Consider the following 16793-nt stretch of genomic DNA (forward strand, 5'->3'; position numbering starts at 1 on the left):
TCCAACCAACCAACCAACCAACCAGCCACCCATCCAGCCAACCAACCAACCAACCAACCATCCATCCATCCAACCAACCAACCAACCAACCAACCATCCATCCATCCAACCAACCAACCAACCAACCAACCAACCATCCATCCAACCAACCAACCAACCATCCAACCAACCAACCAACCAACCATTGAACCAACCAACCAACCAACCACCCAACCAACCAACCATTGAACCAACCAACCAACCAACCAACCAACCAACCAACCAATCATCCATCCATCCATTGAACGAACCAACCAACCAACCAACTAACCAACAATCCATTCAACCAACCAACCAACCATTGAACCAACCAACCAACCAACCAACCAACCAATCATCCATCCATTGAACGAACCAACCAACCAACCAACCAACCAACCAACCAACCAACCAACCAACCAACCAACCAACCAACAATCCATTCAACCAACCAACCAACCAACCAACCAACCAACCAACCAACCAACCAATCATCCATCCATTGAACCAACCAACCAACCATCCTCTCATGAATTGCATTAATAATCCGTTATTATTATTTTAATCTTGGACATTCTGTTGCCCAGTGAAAGTTGCCACCTTTGTATTTGAGGTGCTGTAGGATGGGGATGATGGTTTCCAGTGGGATGCTGTGGGCCAGGAAGAGCTGCCAGGTGCTGTACTGTTCAAACGTTTCCCACTCCAGAGACTGAACTGAGGACGAGAAACAAACAGTACACGTTGGAGTCCACAAACCCACGGGAAGCAGAACCACGCTCTGGATCTCGGTTCCTTACTGAGAATGTTCAGAACCGAGTCTTTCCGGAACATGACCAGGTTCCCCATCATCACGTGACACATCAGCTCCTGTAGCTGAACACAGACACATCCAGGTGAGCGTCATAAAAAAAAACTTTAATTAACACACCAACACTTCTAATGTGGCCCTTAGATGAACACATAAATAAAGACTTCAGGAAATCAATTATGTGCTTAAATATTATTCTATCAATCAAAGCAACTTTTAATCTGTTTACTGCCAAATTACATCAATCCGTCCCTCCACTTTTTCCCAATGTGGAAATTTCTACATAAAACAGGCGCACATTTTTTCGCACTAATGCAGTTTTAAGTCGGCCTTAAAACTGCATTCATCACAAAATGAATTTCCTGCTGTTTTTCCTCTTTTCTCTCTTCCTACCAAAAACTGGATTAAAAAAGTTTTCTGTCTCAACAAGCCCTTTTTCTGAAGGACAATTTTGTTTACAGAGACTTTATAGTTAATTTTATTTGATGTTTCTGTTTTGTTTATTTTTGGGATGTTTTAAATGTCTTCCAGTTCCAGTGTTTAAAATTTATTTATCTTTGAAAATGTGTTCTTGCATTATATCACTTCAAAATGTTCTCAAAACAATATTACTGTCCATCACAGTAACTTCTCTGACAATTTGTCATCCAGCAAAATTTATTATGAGTTCATTGAAAAATTCCCTCATGAAAGTCAGGATTAAGTGATGCTACCTCCGACCTGCAGGTGGCAGTGTTTCTTACTCATTTCCTACTGACTTCACTGATACATCGAGTAACTAAAAGTTGGAGTAACTGTCATCCATGAGTGCAAATATGTCTAAATTAGTTCCACAAAATCTGTAATTTTGATAGCAAGAAAAAAAAAAAAAAGAATTGTGAAAACTGTCGTAAAGTCCTGGTGGATCAACGAGAAAAGATGCTTAATTTTAAGAAGTGCTTATCGAATGTAGACACGTTCTGTTGATATTTTAACAGTTTTTATGGGGTTTTGCATGTCATACGTTCTGGCCCTTTAAGAACATTCATGGTGTTGCTCTGACGCCACTGGAGTTACCTGCATGGAGTCGATGACGGCTACGATCATGTTGAGCAGCTCGCCGCTCCGCAGCGTCTCATCTGGAAACTAAACACACGCTTTCAGTGGGAATGTGTTCAGCAACATGTGGGGGAGGAGTTGCTCAACACAGCCTCTCCAGAACCTCTTTGAGGGACGGGGTCAGAGGTCAGCCTGTGTTTACCTCGGAGTAGATGGACGGCGTGAGGTAGCAGAGCAGCCGGACGTCGTCCTCCTGACACGCCTTCATGTCCATCATGAGACACGTGTGCAGGTCGCCAAGCGCCGTCGCCTGGGCAAACGACTCGTACAGCATCATCTTCCCGTTCGCCGCTTTGCTGTCAACACAAACGCACAGATGATCACATGAATCAAATAATGTAATGTCTGGGACGTCGCCTATTAGCCGCTAACGCTAGCAACGCTCCTGCAGGCGCCGATACTACGCAGCATTGATTCAGGAACACAAAAAGGAAAATAAAAGGAAAATAAAGATGAAAAACAACCGTAAAGCCAGCTTACAAATTTCATTGTACGCTTTGTGAATCTTTATGAGACTAATTTAGCTCCATACTAATACACTGCTGTAGTTTTTTGACAGGCTTTACAGAAGCGCATCAGTTGTTTTAACGCCCATCATGGGAGATTGTGTTGCGTTCTGAATACGTGCAAAGGGTCAATAATAATAATAAAAAAACACGTTGGCCCGTTTCCTCACCTGGCCTTCAGGTAGTACAGCAGGTGGTATCCGATCTTCGGCTGCTTCTGGTAAAGCTCGGCCAACATGTCCAGCAGCACCGAGAAGCCGCTGTTGTCCTCCTGCATGGTGACCAGGTTCCTGAAGATCAGGCAGACGGGTTTGGAGACGGACTCCTCCAGAGACCTGCAGAGAGCAGCGGAGGCGTCAAACGGACCGGCGCCCAGCGGAGGGACGTCGGGTCGGGTCAGGGAGGACGGACTCACTCCTCGGTGATCTCCTCAGGGAGAACCTCCCCTCTGAAGTGATCTTTGAAGAGCTCAGCCAGACAGGAAGCCAGAGCCGACATCTGCTCCGTGTCGAAGTCGTCCTGGAAAACAAGAAGAACTCATTCTGGAGCTGAAACGGTTAACCGGATCAAAGTATGCAATTTTTATAAAAATTATGTTTTTTACATATTTGTTAAAACTTTCACCATGTTGTGACAATATAACATGGGACAGACAATCTGTGAAAAGATCCTCTTCCACCTCCAACCAGAATCCACCAATCACAGCCAGGAAGAGGGTCTTAACGCTGTTAATCAACCCTGTGAAAGCACTGCTAAACATGATAATGGCAGAGAAACAACTTATCGTTAGAGGAAAATCATTTATCCATGGCCATGCTAACTATCTATAGCATTCACAACAGGCTATGCTAGCTGTAGCAGCATTAGCACAGATCAAAGGGGGAAAGAGAGGTGTTGAGTAGCACTAAGACCCGCCTCCTGCCTCTGATTGGTTGTTTCTAGTTGGCGCTGGAAGAAGGAAGGACCTCTGTTTTTTCAGACTACGTGTTTTATACTGTCATGGTAAAAATTTCAACAAATATGTAAAAAAATATTTTTTAGTTATATACTGCAGCTTTAATTATGGCCCATAAGAAAACAAATACCTTTTTATAACTCACTGAAATGCACGTTAATTGTTCTAACTATTGTTATAATTAAAAAGCAGAAGCAAAGCTAGGCTTGTGCTAACTGTCACATGACCTAAACAGACAGAAAGCTGCAGCACCCATCACAGTTTCTCTTTCACTGTGAAAATTTGACTAAAGATTCCAGAAAAAACAGATTTGTTTGATCAAATTAATTAATTTCTACTTTTTTCTGCTTTGTGTCAAAGTGAACTGACCTCCATGATTAGATCCACAACCTCCTGCATGACCTCGCACTGGGTCTCCGTGTCACTGAGAGGAGGACAGACGTCAGAAACCTGATCACTATGGAGACAGCCGTACTTCCAGACCGAACCTGAAGGGGGCGGCGTTGAGCTCTCACCTGGTCTTCTGAATCTGCTGCACCTTCTCCTTCATGGTGTCGTCTAATTGGTCGAGCCAGGGCGTGATGTCAGCTGGCTCCTCTATCACCTCTTCCTTGATCGGATGGAACCGGAACTCCCTCTTTTTTCCTGCACAGTGATTGGTCAACGGTTAGAGTGATGTCACGTCCCACCAGGAACATCTGCAGCCCTAAAACAACCCACTATAGAGTACTAAAGAGGTACCAATTATTTTATTTAACTTATTTATGTATATGATTAAAAATCTTTAAACGTAATTGATGAATCTGCCCCCCTCGGGGGAGGGCCATAGAAAGTCAGTCCAGGGGCCACAAATGGCCCCCGCCCCGTACTTTGAGCACCCTTAGCTTGCAGTGAATCTCCTCCGTTTTTCTACCTTTATTGTTGACTTCCTCCTCATCATCGCTGAACGCTGCCTCCGTGTGGTCGTAGCAGCCCTCCTCCTTGTCCAGGACGTGGTTGTCCATCTCCATGGAAACCGCCTCCTCCATCTTCACTGCAGGGCGCAGAAACATTTCAGCTCAAGGTGTTTCCTGTTGAGTTTTACTGTGAAGCGGCTTTCAGTGTGTGCATGCGCTACCTTCGGTGGGAGGAGACGGCGGGCTGCAGAACTCGGGGAACCGCTCCCTGAGCATCGAGCGAAGCTCTCGGTCCAGTTTTGGGTTATCAAACAGAGGAGCAAGGTGACTGAGAGACAAACCAGATCAGTTAGAGGGAGGAGAACATGTAGATACTTTAAAAAACATAAGTCAGTGAATGAGACGCAGCTCTTACGCCAGCACCCTCTTCTCCATGATGAAGTTGAGTGAATTGAAGACGCCTTGCCGGACCTGAGTCTCCAGCGGGGGGAAGAAGTGAGGGATGATCTGAGGGGTCAATGAGGAGGAGATGTGTTACTCATTGGAAACAATTTTGTGTGTATTTGTGTGTATTTTAGCATCCAGGTTGCGTGTTACCCGGCACATGAAGTCCAGCAGCGTGGCTGTGATGGCAGGATGAGGCTTCATGGAGTGATGCATCACAAGGATGGCCGGTTCTGGAACCAAAATAGATGGAAAATTATACAACCAAACATGTCTGAAAAGCAGAAGTGGAGCCTTCTGCACAACCAACAAGAATGCAGCAAATGGTTTCTGGATGGTAAGTAAACAACGAAACACTTGTCTTTTCCAGCAGCCATTGTACAGCGCATATTTAGGACTGTCATGATAACAAATTTTGCTGAATGATAAATTGTCCCAGAAGTTACTGCAATAAACTATAATTTTGTTTTTATGAGACCATTTTCAAGTAACATAATACTAATGGACACATTCTGAGAGCTCAATAAACTTTAAATTCAAATGAACATTTAACACTTAAACTGAAAGATACTTTAAATTTCCACAATAAATAAACAAAACAATAAATAAAATTAATTATGAAATCTCCAAACAAATCTGTCCTTCAAAAAAAAGGTTAGTTGAGATCAAAGCACCAAACTGAACACTTTTATCATCCAGTTTTACCAATAACTGGCAGAAAGAGAGAAAAAAGAATAACCATAAATCACCAAGTGAAAATTATTGACCTTATTTTAATTTTTCATGCAATTAATTGATTAATTGCATCAGGCCAATGTATACAGCAGTAAAAGCAACTGACCAAGCTTTCCGGAGCTCTGCCTGGGTTGCTAGGTAACAGACAGAGCTCTGTCTGAGTTGCTAGGTAACAACCCAGCGCCCATTGAATGTGACTCAACAATCAGGATGTTTTTTAAACGTGTCGTTTTTCAGACACCAAAAGATATTATATCATTGCCAAGAAATGGGCAGGAGTTTTTTTTTAACTCTTCAGCTGAACCCAAATAGACTTGAAAACATGCAAATACGAATTTCGCATAATAGGATTTTGTATGACTATAAGGAAACTGAAAGCTGGTATTGATCAGGAGATCTCGGACTGGGGAAATATAAAACAGAACATGAGCTGCGCTGTCTCTTTAAGACATTTATAAAGCAGATTTTAAATATTGCATAAATTAATGGGTCAAAACATAAAACATTTGTTGAAACCTGCTTTAAATATTGATATGTGAAGATCCAGAACTATTTGTATATTTATGGTTACACCGGTTTCCATAGTAACTGCCAGGTGTTTCATTGTTACCTATATTCATGATGCTGTCTTTCTCTGGGTTGAAGAACAGCCAGTCGTAAAACAAGGCCAGCTTGGCGTTGGAGGCCGCCACATTCGACTGCAGGAAAAGATCACAAGTTAGCTTGTTTAAAAAACACCACTCCTCCCCCTGGGAGCTTGGGGTCGCGACCTCTTACCGTGCAGGTGGTGAGCAACCAGCCAATGATAGCCCAGCGCGGCAGGATGTCAGAGCTCAGCACCTCGTTGGAGGGGTGGACGACGCCGCAGATGTAGCGGATCAGGTCGCAGCGCAGCGACTGGCTCTCCGCCGTGGACAGGTACTGCCTCTGGAACCAGTCCTGGTACCGCTTCTGCTGCCCGAAACGCACCTGGGCGCAGGTGACGACGCAAATTCAACCACACGACCAGAGCCTTTCATCACATCCCTTCAACATCTCCGTAATCTGACTGAAAACCTCAGACTTAAACTGGTTTTATGAGACAAACCAACACAAAATACAGCAAAACTGGGAAGCTGAAGGAAATGATACATAGTTTTATAATTACTTTACAAATTAAAATATGAAAAGTGTGATGATCTTCTTTAAGAAGATGTAAATTTACCTCTGGGTTCAATAATGTATTTTTAAATTTGAATTTAGTTTGAAGTTCAGAATAAATTAGGACAAAATTACGACTTTTAAATCAAAATCTACTCAGAAAAACGCAACGCAAAGTTCTAATCTTTTCCAAGCTTTCTTTTACTTCTGTTGTCATGGTAACTAGGACCACTTGACAAGAAAACAGATTTAAAAGTAAATTTGGTGTAATTTTGTCGTGGAAATTCAATGCAATTGTTAGGCCTGTCGCAATAATCAATAAACCAATTAATCGCATGATAAATTAAAACAAAGTGAATAATTTCCATTTGTATCATTTATTGTTTTTCTGTTTCAGATAAAAACTAGATGACAAAAGTCTTCAGTTTTTTATGTTTACTGTGACTTTATAATTCATTTTATTTGCTGTTTCTGTTGTTTTATTTATTTTGGATATTTAAAATGTCTTCCAGTTCCAGTGCTAAATGTTTGTTAGAATTTAAAGTTTATTTACTTTGAGAACATGTTCTTTCATTATTCTACCATTATATTACTTGAAAATTGTCTCAAAACAACAATGTCATCGTTCATCATAATAACTTCTGCATCAATTTTTCGTCCAGAAAAATTTGTTAAAGTGACAGGCCCAGCAATTAAAAACTGACCTGCATCTGTTTCATATTCATATTTAAATCAAGAGTTATTGAGTCACTAAGAGCCTCAGACCACAGCTTTAATCACTGTCATTAAGTTCCCTAAGGTTTGTGTTTGAAGCTCAGAGGGTGTGAATACTTCTGGGTTATGTTTTTACCCTGGAGGTCATGAACAGCAGCTTGGTCTCCATGTCTGGAGTCAGTCGACAGGCGAGGAATTTCCGAGACGTTCGAGCTGTCAGGAGCTGGAGGATCCCTGCAGGAACGACATCGCAGTCGGAGACAGACATGTCAGGAAACAAAGATAAAAGAAAACGACAGCATAACAACATTTGGAACTGGGCGAAACAGTTTAAAAGTAAAATCTCTGATCTTTTCCTTTTGTCTTATTAGTTTATTATTTCATTTCTATTACTTTAATTTTGTGACATCATGACTTTATTTTCGTAAAAAAACAATAACTTGGCTAGACTCATATTTTGTTGTAGAGTTGATCTGAATTCAATTCAAAGTCCAAATAAACAGAAGCTGCAAAATAAGCTTTAAAACAAGATGGCCGCCCTCTGTGTGCTGACGTCACTCTGAACTATGGAAACCGAAGCATTGGTGAGAAAAAATCCAGGTCTTTCCAAAAATTAAATCTTAAAAAAAAAAAAAGAAAAAGAAGTGATTATTTGATGAAAAATGCACCTTTCCGCCCCTGTGGCCGTTTTTCAGGTAGTGAAGCTGAGCTCACCTGTAAACTGAGGACTGAGAACCTGCGGGTTGTGCAACAAATCCCGCCACAGCAGCTCCATTTCTGGGATCCGAGCGACATTCTGCAGCAGACGAACCAGATCTCTGCCGATGATGAGGCACTCCATGAACTACAAACACAGAGAGAGAAAGTTATCGACGTGAGAACGAGAACTGAAACAGGAGATCTTCCTTTCCTCACTTTTTCCCGCAGCATGCTGATGCAGAAGTCCACTTCCTTCTGGCGCAGAGGCAGCAGGTTCGGCGTGCCGTGATCCACAATCAGACGGAGGTAGGTGTACACCGACATTGCTATTAGCATCCCGCTCTTCAACACCCACTCCCTTCAGAGAACAAAAACATTTAGAGATTTAATCATGAAAATTCACCAAACTGTAAGCATGATCTATTATGATTCCTTGAACAAGTTAGGACAGATCCACAGGCTTTAAAAACATTTTCATCACATTTTTTGCACCAAATTATTCTTATGTAAGATTTTAATCCGGTCAGTTCTGCCTATTTTGAGCTCCTATAAGTTGTTTTTGGGTATCTGTTACTTTAAATCCAAATAAAATGCTGTGACTCAACGTTTACACTCACACATTGTAAAAATGGCTACAAACACATGCGCAATTATACAACCGTAAATCTTTGAAAAGCAGAAGCGGAGCCTCCTGCACATCCAGCAAGAATGCAGCAAGTGGTTTCTGGATGGCAAGTCAACAACAAAACACTAGTCTCTACTGCTGGCTGCTGGACTCTTCCAGTAGCCATTGTACAGTGCATACAGCTGACTAAATGTGCTGGAGGTCTGCTTGGGTTGCTAGGTAACAGTGCAGAGCCCATCAAATGCGACTCAACATTTGGAAGATTTTTGAAATGGCTCGTTTCGCATTGCCAAAAAACAGCTGGGTGATTTCTTTAAGCGTCTGGGTTGCTTCTTAAAGACCAACCCAGCACAAGAACACATGAAATGTGAATTTTTCATAGTAGGCCCTCTTTAGAGAACGGATGTGAGTGAGGCTTACTTTTGCTCAAGCAGGATGTCCAGGACGCTCTCGGCCAACCAGATGTTCTTAGCGGAGATGTCTCCGCCTGCAGAAGCAAACAGCAACATCAGAACAAACAGAGCTTGGTTTCTGAAATAAAAGACGAAGTCTGTGTGAATCTAACCTGCAATCTGCTTCAGAAGAGTCATGATGACCCCGTCGGCTCCAATTACTCCACTCTTCACCAGCTCCCTGACCAGCCACACCAGCTGCACACAAACCAACCATTAATACTCTGAGCACACAGATCTAGAGAAACATATCCAAGTGTTTATCTTTAGTTGCAGTGATCACTGCAACAACATCTTTACAGGTCTGCCTAAAACAATCCTCCAGCTGCAGCTGATCCAGAACGCTGCTGCTGGAGTTCTGACTAAAACCAGGAAGTTAGAGCACATCACCCAGTTCTACAGTCCCTACACTGGCTCCCTGCAGCTCAGAGACTTTAAAATACTGTTGTCAGTTTATAAATCACTGAACAGCTCAGCACCACAATACATTAAATATCTGCTGTTGTATCAACCTTCCAGACCTCTCAGGTCTTCTGGCTCTGGTTCTGCTCTGAAGAACCAAAACCAAAACCAAATATGGAGAAACAGCATTCAGCTTCTATGCACCACAAATCTGGAACAAATTTCCTGAAAACTGTAAAACAGCTGAAACACTGAGTTCCTTCTTGCTTAGAATCATAATAAATTAAACATAAATAAATAATTTGATGTGTAATGATGGAAAAATGTAATGTTTACTGGTTTTTATGACGAAAAGCACTTTGAAATGCCTTATTGCTACACAAATAAACTCGACTGATTGGTTGATTTGTCTTATTTCCTTCACATCGACAATGGGTTCTACCTGCGTTCTGGGATTGTCCTGCAGTTTGAGGAACTTCTCCATCAGGATCTGGTTGATTTTCACCAGCACTATGTTCATCCCGTCCCTGTTGACCAGCGTCAGATCTCTGTAGCACTGTTCCAACACACCAGATCAGAAGGCTGTTATGATTCAGTTGCAGTGATGCTGAAGGAGAGCAGACCTGGAGAGGCGACTCACCCTCTGGGCCTGGGTCGGCTCTGTGAGGACCAGGGTAAACAGACCCAGACAGACCTCCTCATGCTGCTGCTGGCCTTTACACACCTGCACAAAGGATACACAGAAGTTTGTTCAATGATTTCACACAAAAACATTTAGAAAACTCCAGCCTTTAATTTGACGACCCACATTATCGTACTACGTTAACTTTGTTGTCAAAATGAGCGTTTCTTACGTTGGCAGTGAGTGCATCGTTGGCTTCCCGTTCTGACAGCCCATTGGTCAGTGCCTGGACGATCACAACACACCGTTCCAATCTCTGGAACACATAAAATAAACATGAACCATCAAACACACCAACACAAACTCCAGGTCAGCTGGCTGAAAGACAAGTAGACTGTTTGAAAATATTTCTAGTCGTGAAATGTGGAACCTGAAGTAGCCATAGTCTTAATTTAATATATTTAAGTATTAACGTGAAACATTCAATAAACAATCTTCGATTTGTGCAATAAAAAAACTGTCCTAATATGACCATTTAAACCCGCGACAGAAAATACTTCATCTTGAAACAAAAATAAGCTAATTCAATGTGTTCCAATGTAAACACCATCATTAAACTCTAATAATAATACAGATACTTTTTTTATGGAGTTTGAACCTTTCCTTAGGATAAGAAGAATTCACTCATGTATAAACTAGTTGACCTTTTGGTATTTAAAGACATTAACCAACAGGCTATTAGGCTGATTTCAGAAATTCAGCTAAAAGTTCAATCTTAGTGGATTAAAACTTCAGCAAAAAGCCCTGACCATGTACCTACAAGCAATGACAAAGAACAAATGATTTTTATGTTTGCAATAATTTTATAAATTCTTGAAACTACAATAGCAAAAGAAAAGTTGATTTTTGGGTGCCAGTTGAAATATATGCCTACTTTCTTCTTTTCTCTCTTTATCCTTTGTAAACTTTAGCATTGTGTTGCTATGAGACTCTGTCCAATTGGCTAAATATTGCATTGGCATACACCGCAAGTTCATAACGCTTGGAACATGTTGACCAAGAAGTACTGCACTCCAAACTGTCCTTTGGAATATAAATATTGCAATGTTCTACACACTAAGCTTTTAAAACTAGTCACAATGCATAAATATTGGCATCAGAATCAAAACAATAAATTAAGATTAAATATGTAACAATAACAATTCAACATTTACTTAGCAGAAGCATGAATGTTTGTTGCTTTTGTGGTTTAAATAACACCAGCTCCCTCATTTTATAGATTTTACTTTTAAATCTTTGTGTTAATACCATAATATTGTGGTATTTTTAGTCAGTCAAGGTAAACATGGTGGCCTTACAAATGGTGCAATCAGTGCACCTTCAGCTTTTCGTCTTCAGGTTAAAGAGGAAAAGTGAAAGTAAACGCACTTTTCTTTGGTTGCTTTTCTGAACCAACCGTGGACGATTCCACAAGTAGTTATAATTTAATAAAAAATAAACAGGGTATCAACAGTTCTGACATGTGAAACAGGACGCATGCGCAACTGTCACATAGGTCTCATCCATATGTTTACGTAGCATTAGCATGCTAGGCTATATTTCATGAACTTGGAGATTGTAAATAGAAACAGCAGCGTTTCTAAAAGCCCAAACACTGAAAACAAACACTACAACTTTATCTCATTCAGCTCCATGTCTTCAGCAAGGTGTTCACACACCTCACAGGTCTATTCCTGTTAACTACCGCCGCTAACCTTCTGCTAGCTATGCTAACTAGCCTGTTAGCAGCAGCACTTGATAAAATGGTTCCATGTCTTTGTACCTTTGGCTTTTCTGCACAAATTTAATTTAATTGGGTCTATTATATCAACGTCCTGTCTCGGTTCATCCAAAATAAAATTAGGTATCCAAGCTAACCAGTCCTGGTCTCCCTACCTCCTCTAACTCGTCTTTAGCATCCAGCTGGGTGGACACCAGGAGCCGGCCCTGTGGCTTCGCCTTTGCCGGTGCAGGCTCCATCTGCTCCCGCCGCGCCTCGCCGGGGCCCCGCGGAGCTGTGCTGGGTTGGGACTACCGTTTCAGTGATGTTGTGGGTGTCTGTATCGATGTAATGGAGAGTCACGGGGGCTGTGGCCCGGGCCAGAGCCTCGCTGTGAATCACTTCGGCCAGTTGATATGTGTTTTTAAAACTTATTTGGAGGCAGCTTGGATACCAGTCTGACTCCGTAACACCGTCCGACCACAGTAACATAACGGACATCCGCACAGACTGAGCTGGGGTACGGTGCGTGAACAACGGAGCCCAATGACCAATCAGGTTGCACGTTGGTCTGAGCAACGTCAGTAACAACCAATAGCAAGCTAAAGAATCAAAGGCCAATCCCTGAATAACTAACTATACAGGCATCCACCTGCATGGAAACGAAACAACTTTATCTTGTTTACAAGTAACGTATAAATGCAAAAAATTGTGAGAACACATGATTTCCCTGGTAAGCATGCATGGAAAGGCTTAAAATGATTGCATATTTTATTGTAATAGCATAATCTCACACGGGAAAATTAAAACAACTACCACCAAAAAATCTGGTCAAATAAGAGTAGCACTCCAATTATACCAATAAATTACTCAAGTAAAACTAAACCGTAGTCGACCAAGAAATTACTCAAGTAAGAGTAAAAATCTACTTGGCAAAAAAATAACTTAGGTTCTGAGGAACTGATAAAAAAGTTTATATTTTACAACAATGCCATCAGAAATAAAATAAAATTTACGTTCAAAGTTCAGTATTTTAAAGACTAAAACTTAATGCAAATTAATACTTACAAATGGTAATTCCTGGCACAAGACTTTTACCCCGACTAAATGATTTCAATAACATTTTCCAAAATTTTCACTGAGAGATTATGCACATGTTATAAAATAAAAAAAGTACTTTTTATACATCTTTACTAGTGGTGCCAATAAATGGGTCTGGAATATTTAATAAAATATATTTCAAATCACCTAAAACTACAGCATGTTACAGTGCAAGTTCCTGAAACTCTGTATTTTCAAACTGATACCTTAACAACTCCATAAAGTTACTGTACTTGTGGACTGTACCAAGCACATACCTGTTTATTAAACTAATTAAATGTAATTTTTTTGGTAATATATCCATAAACACCTTCAAAGAGTGATTACAGGTTGTCATATAGATCACCAGTCTATCACAGGGCTACACAGACATGCCTCATAAAATACAATAATATTTAGTAAATTAGAATATGTGTTAATTTCTGTTAAGGTTTGTTTGTCAGATTAAAAGTAAAATATTATTAAACATGCTTTTCATTTAGTTCACATTCCTGCATTAAAAATATTGTTTTACTTGTCAGGTGTAATATTCTAATCTTAAATGTCTTTTATCCTTACCTGTAAGTGGAAAATCATCAAAAATATTAGAAATAAAGTTTGTGTGTTTTAATTGCTCACATGCGAACCTGCAGAAAAACCAACTTATGCCTTGTGTGACTTTTCAAACTCTGACATTTCCCTGTTTTTTCTAAAAAAGTTCTGAGATTTTTTAGCGGAAATGTAATTTTTTTTTAAAATTTGGAATATCCCTAATACACTGAAATATTAGCTTCACCTTGTATGCATCATTTATCAGCATCACAACCTGCAGGGAGAAACAAATTCAACTCATTTTAAATACACTTTTGAATAAAAGACAAATTTCAGAAATTTTGCGTTGACTTTTGAACAAAGAAATGTTAAAATATGAAAAATGTTGTCGGTTATTCTAAATATATAAAAATGAAACACAATACATGCAAACTGCACACAGAAAACTACCAGGAGACGTTTAAACAAAAGTAACAATACCCATTTTATTATGTATTTACACAAGTTTTGATGTTTTATCTTACAAATGAAACATTCGTCTTGTCTGTGTCTACTCTTTTCTACAGTTTATCCCTGGAGAAACCAGCTTGGATCAGTCAGTCTGAAAACACCGTCCAGCTGTTTGATTCTCAGTTCTTCTCATTTTCTCCCAGCAGCCAGTACGTCCTCATGCGACCTTTGCCCTTCACTTCAATCTCCCCTCTGAGCTGAAGCTGGAAGGAGCCGAACTCCTGCAGGACCTGACGAGTCGCCTCCGACACGTGAATCTTGAGGGCTGAGAGGGAAACATGTCTGACATTACTGAACTGAATTGAATCTATTGTTTGTCACTGTGCTATCTTAAATGCAAAATGTTTATATTTTTGTACAGTTTTGGCTTAATTGCAGCTCTGAGTGTATCGTTCTTTCAGAAAATGTCCTCTAATTGAGTCTGTACACTAAAGTTAACGATTAATCGATTGCTAAATTAGTAAATTATTTCAATTAATCACAATTAATCGTTTTGGTTCTAATTAGTATTTATATTTTTTACATAAATTGTGCCATAGGTTACATTTTTAGAGAAGAAATATGGCTAATATTAGCTTCTATAATAAACACAGATAAAAATAGACATGAGCCAGTTAAACTCATGTGCAAGTGTGGATTTTATTATTCTGTGTGAGTTGAATTGTCCAGCAGAAGATAAACAACCTTTGTAAACACATTTAATTTGCCTACTTATATGTAATGAATAGTGCTTGAACTTTGCATGGTGGTTCTGTAAAGTTCTAACTTCTGGGTTCTGTAGGTGTAAATGCTGGAGTTTTCTGCTGATGCGTGTGCGGTTTCCTGCAGGTCTCACCCTCTCCTGTCGACTCCATGCGTGACGCCGTGTTGACCGTGTCTCCAAACAAACAGTACCTGGGCATTTTTAACCCGACCACACCTGCACACACTGTGCCTAGACGAGAACACACCAACAACTCAGGACATTGGGGCGTTTTTGTAGTTTGCTGTTAGGTTTGCGTGCGGCGGCGCGGCCGTACCGCTGTGGATGCCGATGCGAAGCCTCAGCTGCTGACTGGGTCGGTGTCGAATTTTGAAGCTCTTGACTGCGTCCAGCAGAGCCAGAGACATCCGGGCGACTTCCCGACCGTGTCGCTTACCATTCCTGACCGGCAGACCCGACACCACCATGTAGGCGTCCCCAATCGTCTCCACCTGAAGAGACCGCAGAAAATGAATCGTTTAACATTTAGCCCAACTGGCAGCTATGGGGGCTTGTCAGGGGAAATGTAGAAAAACAAAGGAGTAAATTTAAGCCAAAAAACTCCAAAATTTTTAGATTAATTTTTAAAAATTACTCGAAAAAAAATTGGAAACTTCTGAGTTTGAAAAGTCAAAAATTTGCTAGAAATTCTGAAATTTGGAGGTTAACTGAGACAAATTCTACAAAAAAAATTTCTGAGCTGGAAAAGTAAAAAGAAATGCGATTAAAAATCTCTGAAATTTTCTAGAAAGAAACTTGGAAGTTTTGGGTTTCAAAAGTCGAAAATTTTCGAGTTTGTTGGAGAAAATTGTAGACTTTCAAGCTCAGAAAGTTTTTCTAGAAAGTTTCTACGATTTTTTGGTGAAAATTTACTTTTTTTTTTCAATCTAAAATAACCATGATACGCCTCCTACCCAGGATTTTAAACTGAAATATTAGTTTCACCTTGTAAACATCAAAGTTGTCTATGATGGCATCAAAGCACGTGTAGAGATCATTTAGCAGGGTCACAACCTGCAGGGAGAAACAAATTCAATCATTTTTAATACAAATACAAAACAGAGGAGCCAGTTTACTTTTTTCAATAAAAGATACATTTCAGACATTTTGTGTTGAATTTTGAACAAAAAAAAAGTTAAAATAAGAAAAAATGTTCTCTATAATTATAAATATATAAAAATATAATGTAATACATCTGAAAGGAGGAAAGTTACTATCTTGCAAAAGTATCCACACCTCTGGAAATACAAAATTCCTTTGTGTAAAAACCATAAATAAAACTTGTGGTTCTTACATTTGTTTTCCAGGATATTGTGGTGCAAAGATATGTGTCCTTTGCATTTCTTGTTTATGTGTGTTATTATATACTGTTATCATATTCGAAATAAATAAATGAAATAAATATTTTGATGGTGAAACACAGTAATTCATGTGAAGGGGAAAGAAATTATTTTATACACTTTTGTTTTCTGATAGTTTCATATTAGGGGTGAGCATTTACCATATCGTTTATCATTTTCTTATCACGACAATAATTTTGATTTATTGCTCTGGTGATAAATTGAATCTGAAAACGCCTAATTGAAAGGTTGACTCTCTTCACTAATTAGTTGGCTTCTGAAGGTATTTGTTTGCACTTATTTAGGGGTATCAGAGTAAAAAAGGTTGACAATTTCTGCATTATTTCATGTTTATCTACCACATAAAATCCCCCCATTTTGTGTAAAAGTTGATTTGTTGCGATTTCCTTCGCTAGAAACAGGAAATCTGAGGTGTAGTTACTGTCTTTCTCCACTAGATGTCAGTCTAGTTTTAATCTCCCGGTGTTCTGCTTCATTTCCCTCCAGTTAGGGCTGGTTTCTTGGTTTCCACCGACCTGCAGCGGCGTGCTCTCTGCAGACAGAGCGGTGAAGCCGACGATGTCGCTGAAATAAATTGTGACCGAGTCGAAAGCTTCGGCCTGAACAGTCTCGCCTCGTTTCAGCTGGTCGGCTACCGAACTGGAACCCAAAAATAAAAGCATTTCAGCCGCATTG

The 16793-nt window shown here is 40.1% G+C and overlaps 2 protein-coding genes across 2 annotated transcripts in view; both read right to left on the reverse strand.

The window, feature by feature from the left end:
• The window catches only part of ints3 (integrator complex subunit 3), a 20186-nt gene extending 8053 nt beyond the window's left edge, over positions 1 to 12133 (reverse strand). The window contains exons 1-23 of the mRNA XM_015039561.1: positions 12050 to 12133; positions 10347 to 10430; positions 10133 to 10216; positions 9935 to 10048; positions 9204 to 9288; positions 9059 to 9125; positions 8230 to 8371; positions 8029 to 8158; positions 7451 to 7548; positions 6238 to 6429; positions 6071 to 6158; positions 4879 to 4958; positions 4697 to 4788; positions 4503 to 4609; positions 4299 to 4418; positions 3901 to 4030; positions 3755 to 3809; positions 2846 to 2949; positions 2601 to 2765; positions 2067 to 2220; positions 1883 to 1951; positions 816 to 891; positions 619 to 732 (exon numbers count right to left, since the gene is read on the reverse strand). Of these exons, the coding sequence (XP_014895047.1) occupies positions 619 to 732; positions 816 to 891; positions 1883 to 1951; positions 2067 to 2220; positions 2601 to 2765; positions 2846 to 2949; positions 3755 to 3809; positions 3901 to 4030; positions 4299 to 4418; positions 4503 to 4609; positions 4697 to 4788; positions 4879 to 4958; positions 6071 to 6158; positions 6238 to 6429; positions 7451 to 7548; positions 8029 to 8158; positions 8230 to 8371; positions 9059 to 9125; positions 9204 to 9288; positions 9935 to 10048; positions 10133 to 10216; positions 10347 to 10430; positions 12050 to 12133 (2434 nt within the window). The remainder of the gene's footprint in view (positions 1 to 618; positions 733 to 815; positions 892 to 1882; positions 1952 to 2066; positions 2221 to 2600; positions 2766 to 2845; positions 2950 to 3754; positions 3810 to 3900; positions 4031 to 4298; positions 4419 to 4502; positions 4610 to 4696; positions 4789 to 4878; positions 4959 to 6070; positions 6159 to 6237; positions 6430 to 7450; positions 7549 to 8028; positions 8159 to 8229; positions 8372 to 9058; positions 9126 to 9203; positions 9289 to 9934; positions 10049 to 10132; positions 10217 to 10346; positions 10431 to 12049) is intronic.
• A 1831-nt stretch (positions 12134 to 13964) lies between these two features.
• The window catches only part of npr1a (natriuretic peptide receptor 1a), a 44564-nt gene continuing 41735 nt past the window's right edge, over positions 13965 to 16793 (reverse strand). The window contains exons 19-23 of the mRNA XM_015039559.1: positions 16634 to 16757; positions 15703 to 15771; positions 15035 to 15209; positions 14851 to 14949; positions 13965 to 14280 (exon numbers count right to left, since the gene is read on the reverse strand). Coding sequence (XP_014895045.1) covers positions 14135 to 14280; positions 14851 to 14949; positions 15035 to 15209; positions 15703 to 15771; positions 16634 to 16757 — 613 coding nt within the window. The 3' untranslated portion in view covers positions 13965 to 14134. The remainder of the gene's footprint in view (positions 14281 to 14850; positions 14950 to 15034; positions 15210 to 15702; positions 15772 to 16633; positions 16758 to 16793) is intronic.

This window comes from Poecilia latipinna, unplaced genomic scaffold (assembly GCF_001443285.1).
Source record: "Poecilia latipinna isolate Pla-1442-1.1 unplaced genomic scaffold, P_latipinna-1.0 Scaffold476, whole genome shotgun sequence".
NCBI classification, from domain to species: domain Eukaryota; kingdom Metazoa; phylum Chordata; class Actinopteri; order Cyprinodontiformes; family Poeciliidae; genus Poecilia; species Poecilia latipinna.